The 8,360-nt window shown below is 40.2% G+C and overlaps 1 protein-coding gene across 2 annotated transcripts in view; it reads left to right on the top strand.

The window, feature by feature from the left end:
- The window catches only part of LOC102677317 (storkhead-box protein 2), a 61,399-nt gene that overhangs the window by 49,808 nt on the left and 3,231 nt on the right, over positions 1-8,360 (top strand). Inside the window, exons 3-6 of one of the 2 annotated variants that reach the window (XM_006608891.1) lie at positions 3,973-4,428; positions 6,292-6,498; positions 7,265-7,428; positions 8,017-8,360. In XM_006608891.1, the coding sequence (XP_006608954.1) occupies positions 3,973-4,428; positions 6,292-6,498; positions 7,265-7,428; positions 8,017-8,360 (1,171 nt within the window). Of the gene's footprint in view, positions 1-3,972; positions 4,429-6,291; positions 6,499-7,243; positions 7,429-8,016 lie in introns of both variants that reach the window. The other variant, XM_006608890.1, reaches the window with a different exon arrangement.

The following is an 8,360-nucleotide window of genomic DNA, read 5'->3' as shown; positions in this document are numbered from 1 at the left end:
TATATATATATATATATATTGAAAGATTAAATTCTTACATAACGATACTCGAATACTCGTGGAATTGCTTGCTGCAACATTTACCGAATATTTTTCAGTCTCAAAGCGGAAGATCGATATCCGTCAAGGGTCAGCGCAATATCGCGTGTAGAAGCTCGAGCTACCCTTCGAAATTGGCATATGGCACGAGGGATGAGGGTGAAATATATTAAAATACATTTCGAAGGTCGATGGTGGTTCAAAGCGAGGGTGAACGAATGAAAGTATTCAAGTCGATTTTATCGTCGTGTCACGAAATCTAACGTGCCGCGTATAAATATGATAGTTAATTTTCATAGAGGCAAAATTACGTGCCATCTGTTTCGTCAATCTATAATAATGACGTAACAATCGAATAAAGTCATTTCAAATTTTATGATATTTTTAAACATATATTTATCAATCATAATTGATTACATATTAGATTGTGAAAGAAAGGTTTCTCGAACATGATAAAAATCTGAACTTAGCTAATTTTCTATTATCTAAACTACAATTTATATGAATAAATTTGTTGATATAATGAATAAAATAATAATTAATTATATAAAACTCCTAATGATATGAACAAATTGATTATGTACATAATTCAAAACATTACAAGACTATATCTTTTAATAATTCAGAACTTCTTAATCATCCATTCATTATCCTCGAATGCCAAGCTGTATTTTCAAGCTAAGCAACGATTTGGCTGGAATCCAACTTCTAGAGCATACTTCATTAATTCACCTATTCCCCCTTAATTACACCAGAACATCATTAAGAACGTGCCAACGATAATTCAAAAATTATTAAAAAAAAAATAGAGAGAAAAGTAAAAAAACAGAAGAATTAAATGTGACAATTGTGCAAAAAGAATTGCACAAAGGACACAATTTTTGCGATGACAAGCTGTTTGCTACACATTGCGCTCTCGAGAACATTGAGCATTCTCGGCACGAGCACGCGGATACCACGGGAATTTCGGAGTCCTTCAGAGCCGCGAGCTTAGAATAATCCATAGTCTTATTCGTGGGTGTGGACCAAAATGTACAGGAGGAGGAGGGGGAGGCCTCGAGGGTTGGAAAGTCACCTTAAAACGTGACCAGGAAGAACAAAGACTTCAATTTCGCCACGGATCGCCCTCTCTAAATCTCCTTACGGCCTCTCGAAAATTTTCAGTTTCTATTCAGCCTTAATTACCTTCTCTCTGTATTGCGTTTTATGGAACACCGCAACTTGACTGACGTCTAAAACGCTAATTAGGCATTGTTAGCCCGGAGCAGATTTGTTCTGGCATGCCGATTTTCTCCGCTCCTAGTCTAGAAATTGACCGTTTCAGTCTTGGCTTCTCTGACTTTTGCACACGTGAGAATGCATCCAGCACGCTTGATGAAAATTGAAACTGCGAAACAGGATCCACGCGTATCTACCTCTGGGATTGGACGTGTAAAGTATCGTAAATGGAAGTTACTTGGTCAATTTTCAACATTTGGATTAACTCTTTAATATTCTGTTTCAAGTTTATTTTGCATATCAATATTGAATCTTTGTTGTTTGATAATTGGTTCGTATTCGATTCAACAATTCTGGAAGATCATATTGTTTTTTGAGAAATATTCTAAATATTCTCAGCGAACGGATTTTGTTTTAAAACTATTTTCTTGATAAAAGAATGTACTACATGTTCGGATGAAAATTTACACAGGAAATCTAAAAAATGAAACGAACACAAAATCACCATAAAAACGTCGATTGAAGTTTATTTATTAATAAGCAATTTAAAATTTACAAACAAATTTATTGCTTGCTACATCTTTCTTCGATGAAAAATTAAATTACTTGCAACTTAATAAACAATTCTCAATTGACACTTTTATATACCAATTTTTCTACGTTTTGTGTTTCAACTGTCACTTCATAAATATCATCTTCTGTACAAATAATTACTAATTAATTGAAAACTTTTAATTTTTCTTTTTGATCCCATCCCTCGAATGCATATTTAAAGAAATCAATTTAGAAATTACACTGTCCAACATTATTATAAATTTATCACAAATGGGAAAGTACCGTGTACTTATAACTACAATTTCATGAAAATTATTCTCTCCCTCTCTCTCTCTCTTTCTCCCCCTGTGTCAAAGATTGAAATATATACTCGAACTCGCAATCGTGAAACATTATATTACCTCGTTAAGCATTTAATAAACGTGTATTAATAATAACCATCGATAAATCCACGTTCGCCAATGATTTTCTATACGAATGACCGAATCGATACCGATAATACGCAATTTACGAACTATCCGAGGAGCACCGCGTAGTCGTTTCAATTTTCCGCTTTCACGCAGGCATACCTACGCGCGCATCGCGCCATTCTATGCACGACAGATCTCACGAGAGAATATTCTGTGTAAGTGGATTTACAACCGGCACGTCGTTCGCATGCGAACGCGCAGATTTTACCGCGATTTACTTGTCACAAGCGCTAATATACCCTCGCCTGTCTGTTGAAAATGAAATTCGATATGTTCCGCCGCTTAAATCCCCGTTTCATAAATACGCATTCGCGTAACTATCATGGATTATTGTGTACGGAATAATGGTGTGCAAAGTGAATTTCGTTGGTGCTTAACATCGATGAGGAGGGATCGAGAACGAGATTCGAAATTGAAATATCGAAAATAGTGTTCGTGAATTTCTTCCTTTTTTCCTTTTTCTAATATTCGAATAATATTGAGAATCCAAAGGAAAATTAATATTTCTCGATCGAACTTCGGAATACCTTCGAATCAAATAGAATGTGAGGAGAGATAAGTCGTCGTAGGAATCGTGCGACAAACTGTGCGCAATATGTAGATTACGTCCATTGCATAAATTTTTCATGGAGAAAAAGATTTAAAATTTCAATGGGGAGATATCAGCCCTCCAAAGGCTAATAAAAATGCGACTAATTTAAATACACGATGCTGGACTTTTATAACGGAGAATCAATTTTCCTGTATATTTTTTTTTTTTTTTCCTGTAGAAGGAAACGCGATCCCAACCGATTCGAAAGCATGCCTTAAATATTACATCGGACAAGCAGAAGGTTACATACATGTGTTCGTTAATGAAATACTCTGTTTGTACGCGCATGGAAACCCGAACCGTCTCGGTTGAGGCTAGAAAGGCAGTTACCTGAATGTCGCTAGTTCCTGGCAGCCAACTTGGCTATTACGGTTTCATTCTGTCGAGCGAATATACACGGAGAATTTTAATGAACGCGAGAAACTTTAAAGATCCGATAGGCATGTCTCGTAACGTCTGATCTTATCACTATCCGCTTCCACGAACCTTTGCATCCGCCGGGTTATTTCGCATTAGTATCACAGCCTTGTTACCTTTTGGTAACAGTTGAACTTCAAGAATATGGAAATATCGTCTTTGTACACTTTTTACGCGAACTCAAGTGACACGAGTAAATTATTTCATCGAAACCAAAACCAAATTTTATTTTTAAATTAAAACTTGTTGCATATAACGACTTTAAATATCTTTCAATATCGCTTTGAAGGGTAAAATCAACCCTTGCTCTTTATCATTTCGTTGTAAAAAATATTCTCACGTGAATATTGTTTTCAGGATATGTAAAAATACCTAGAATTTTGAGAATTCGATCTTATCAAAGAAACGTATCCTTCAAGAAAAAGAAAATTGTAAATACAATCCCTTATATCTACTCTTATAATATGCATCGTATCACGTTGCCTTCTAATCTTTTAAAATCAGAAATCACTTTCAAATTAGAGGAATTTTTCTTTTATACCTAACATTGTATACATTCAATGAACATTAGCATGAAAAAAAAATTTTTTTTTCATTTTATCCGTCGATAATTCATTTTGTCCCCCTCCATACATACAACGTGTACCGGACGTGTAATTGCAATTTTCCTTCCTGTTTCAGGCGATATCGAGGACTGCCTGGTTGCCCCGGTGGCCCAAGGGCAATTCACGCCGCTACCGGAAGCTCTTTGTTGGGCCATTTTGGAGTTGACTTCTCAGAGGCAAGCTGCCACTCTGGACACGCTCAGATCCGCCTTGAGGAACGCGTTTCCAGCCATGCAGAGACCTAGCCGCGAACTGGTCTACGATGCCCTCGCTAAACTGATGCAAGAGAGAAAGATCTATCACACGTCACAAGGTTATTTCGTGGTTACGCCCGAGACGAGGAGGCTTAGGCGCGACACAAGCAACTCGAGGAGATGTTCGAGAGAGGTGAGCGGATCGAGAGGTCAGGGTAGCATGCTCATGTCCAACGACGAGGCCATGGCGCTCGTACACGGCGAGATGCTAACCCTGAGGGACGGCGACGTGACGCATCAAGCTGTGCAGACGAATCTGGCAGACGTTATTTGCGGAGGTAAGAAATCCCTGGGCTCGTACGATACTCTACGATGATATATCTGCATTTTATCGTCAAGTTTAATCGGCGAAATTTTGCGAGACAACAGATAGAAATCGCGAGGAGTGTGGCTTTCGAGAGGATAAACTGAAATAGTTTCGAAAGATTTTGTTCTTTTGTTCTTTTCTTTTTTTTTTTCGTTCCTTTGTCCGATCGGAGGAAGATGATAAGAGCGAAATTCGCTGGTGAATAAGTCAAACTTGAGAATCTTTGACGAATAATTCTGAATAATTTGTGTTAATACAAAGGATTAAATCTAGCTAGAGAAGAAACGAATCCTTGGAATTTCGAATACGAATTATGATTTGAAAGAAGACTCGAATCAATATAACATCGTAACGTTAAAGAGAAAGACTTTCGAGTTTACTCATCCCTATTTCATACCTTATCATAATTTTAAAAAAATCCCGCCCCATCAAAGCAAAGTTTCCTTCCGAGGGGAAACAAAGTATCGGTGTAAATCGATCGGAAGACAAAGTTGCGCCGCGCCGCGAAGGGGCTGAATCGGGCAGAAACTAGTCGGGCAAACCCGTTCGGCACGTGTTCGTTCGGGGATCGTTCGTTCGTTCGTTCGAACGTTCCCTGCCCGCCACTCGATTCTTTTTCTCTAAACTCGATGGACGAGTCCAGCGTGCGTTTATGTTGTTGTCGTCCTTGGAAGCGACGCAGTTCCCGCGCCGGAAGACCCCGTTGCGCATTCCATCCGTGGATCAGGATCGAAAAATTGTCGCGATTCGATTTAAATTGCGCCACTCTTATCTCGGTATTTAGAGTGGTTGTCGTCTCGGCCGCGAATTTATATCCCCGCGCGCGTTTTAAAATTAGAAATTCAAATGGAAATACAATATCACGAGGCTCGTATAAAGAAAAGTCAAAACATTTTTCTTTTACCCGATATCGTGCACGCGCCCGTTATGGCCAACGTGATTTCAGCATTGTACGATAATACCCGTTTCCATATATTGCTCTGCCCTATCAGCCTTTTCCCTCCAATGGCCGCTGTCCAATGGCCGGAACGTTGCGTGCAACGACGTTACATTGTTACCGGCGGCGTTGATCGCCAACCAGGTACCGAGCATCCTTGCATGCGATCGTGTTCGCGCCGCTACGAAAACTCACTCTTTCCCGTGGCTGCGCCCGGTTTTCGCGAAGTTTTGGACCCGTTCAAACTGGAATTTTCTGGCGCATTGACACGGAAACACGTTGGAACATCTTGCATGCGTCTTCCATTCCTCTTACATACATCAGGACGCCGTGTATGGAGGACGTACACGCGAGCATCGGTACACATAGCGGAGAGGTGAACAGTGCCAAGTCGGCGATCCCTGGAAAGCGTTTAGCACAGCCGATATATTAGCTATTGGTCACGACATTGTCTACCGTTACACACGCTGTCGAGATCACGTGGGGGGCCACGTATATAATCTTCCTACTTTTCCCCGACTTGTTTCTCGAGTGATTCTCACGCTGCTAACCTACAGTCGCCACCGCCTCTGGCTCTGTGTACCGCGATGAAAATCAGGGACGGAGGGTGTTCCACTTTTTGAGAATACGTGTCGGGAAGACAGAGGAGCTCTCGATGATCGTTTCGAATCTTATCTCCTTCTCTTTTCTGTATTTACCATGGAACATTCTTCTACTCTTACATCTTAAAATTCTCCTGTCATAATTCATCTCCCTCTGTTTCCTTTTTCTTATCCGTTCCTCGAGTGTCGATAAAAGATTATCATAGAAGAAACAAAATTCGCTAAAAACTTATTCCATTTGCGACTAATAAACGATTTTTGAATCTGGATTTGAAAGACATATGAAAATTTCCAGGTAATCCCAACGACAAAGTTCTGTTCGCAAGATGTCGATCGATGCCGGGTCGCCTGGAGAGGCGACATTCTCTGCGACTATGGGGATCCGCCAGACGTTTACACAGAAGCGGAAGTTCACGGTCTTTGCCACGAAGGCCGGAAAGAAGCGACACCTCGTCGAGCGCGGAGTACGCGAGCACGGACAGCGCGCCCCATAGCCCAACCAGTGAGTCGAGTCCGGGGAAGGGATTGTTTTTGGTGATGGATGATCGCTTAATCGGCAGACGAGTTAGCTTTCTCCACTTGAGCCTGATATGTGAATCCATTCTCTTTTACGTAAAATCGTCTCGCTTCGTATTTATGTCGTGCAATGTGTAAAGAACCACTTGCTATTGCAATTTATAGTTAATGAAACTGTATTTCTCGCTACAATGTTTTTTATATTGTGTAAATAAGTTGTGATACAGGATGCAAATCTTATATCCTTGAATATCTTTGAAGTTGTGGATTAACGTATGTAAACATTCAAACAAAAGTCGAATTTATTTAATAGAGAAAGACTATACTATGATTTATATAAAAAAATTATTAATCTAAAATTTTGTATAATTTGTTACAAGTTGAAAGACAATGTATTCTCTTCAATAATCTTTCGTTTCACTATTGTTAAACTAAAAAAGCTTTAATATTGTTCAACTAATATCGATAATTTCGAAGATATTCGAGTAATTGAATCGGGGATCACTCTGCGCAATGATGCTTTTTCTGCTGCTCCTCCATCTACTTCCGAAGCGAGTATCCTGGGTGGAGTGTTTTTGCGATCCCCCCAAGTTCCCACATCCGCGGCCACAGCTGAACATCCATCAGATACAGAAGCTTCTTAGACACCCTGTTAGCTGGCAAGCCCTTCCTCGATCCCCCTCAATCTCTCATTTAAGAAACGCAGCATCGCTTCCTCCGCTTTTCTCAAGGTTTCTCCGGGATTTTTTCAGAGAAAATAGGTCTACTCTCGAGGCTGTTCCGACGCAGTACACGAAGAAAGGGCGCACCGTTAATGGGCACGTTCAGCGCCCAGTATCCCCCTACCGAGTGGTTTAATCCACGCGTCGTTCACCTACACAGCGTAGCCACGCAAACGAGAGCCGCTAGCCCCTCGGTGAGTTTCAATTTGATGTGCTCACTCGTGAAAAAGGAGAAACGCATCCCCGTGTTTCGCTCTTTGATCAAAAGGTTTCCGGCCAAAAACCATGGATGCAAACTTTCTTCGTTAGAAATAAATATTGGAAATAATTTTTGACGTGTAAAACGTTATGATGATACCAAATACAGATATCTTAAATCGATATGCGAAATAAATACAAATGAGAAAAGTAGTTAAAACTTTTGTAAAGAAGAGAAGAATGAATATTTAGATTGGCAAAAATCCTTCCAAAAATATTGCAAATACACGAATATTATTTTTTAAATATCGACTTTACAATTTTCTTTAATTTCTCAATCACCGATAAGAATGAATTTTAATAATATACAATAAATTATATAAGATTTCCATGCGTTTGATATTTATACTACAATCTATCTCAAAAAATTACAATCATTTTTAACGAATTTAATATATTATTGCACTCGATCAAAGACTTTTGCCAAGGATAGCAGGTAGGAAATTGAATGCAGGAGCCAAGATTAAATTGCGCGAGTCTGAAGAGCGAACTCCGGCCGGTTAACAACGGACTAACGTTTTCAGATGATGGAGGGTCTAGATCAATCGCAGGCCAGTTTCCAAGTATGGGATGATTCGAGCTCCGTGCGATCCGCCACACTGCCCAGGCGACATCGACGCCAGGCAAGCGGCGATTCCTCTAGTTTATTGGCGAACTCGACGCCAAGGAGTTCCAGACGACATCGATCACCGTGTTCGACACTGCCCAGATCAAAGTGCTCCAGCCTGAGCAGATGTACGTCCAGAGCTTCTGTCCTTCCCCCGACCACGAACCAAGAACCGTATCAGACGCGCAATCAAACGCAAAACGGGAAAAATTCGGCCAACTCGTCGCCGAGTCGAAGCGGCGGAAGTTCCGGATCCGTAAG

This window comes from Apis dorsata, unplaced genomic scaffold, assembly GCF_000469605.1.
Source record: "Apis dorsata unplaced genomic scaffold, Apis dorsata 1.3 scaffold_50, whole genome shotgun sequence".
In the NCBI taxonomy this organism is placed as follows: domain Eukaryota; kingdom Metazoa; phylum Arthropoda; class Insecta; order Hymenoptera; family Apidae; genus Apis; species Apis dorsata.
This window is presented reverse-complemented; position numbering and strand designations above follow the sequence as displayed.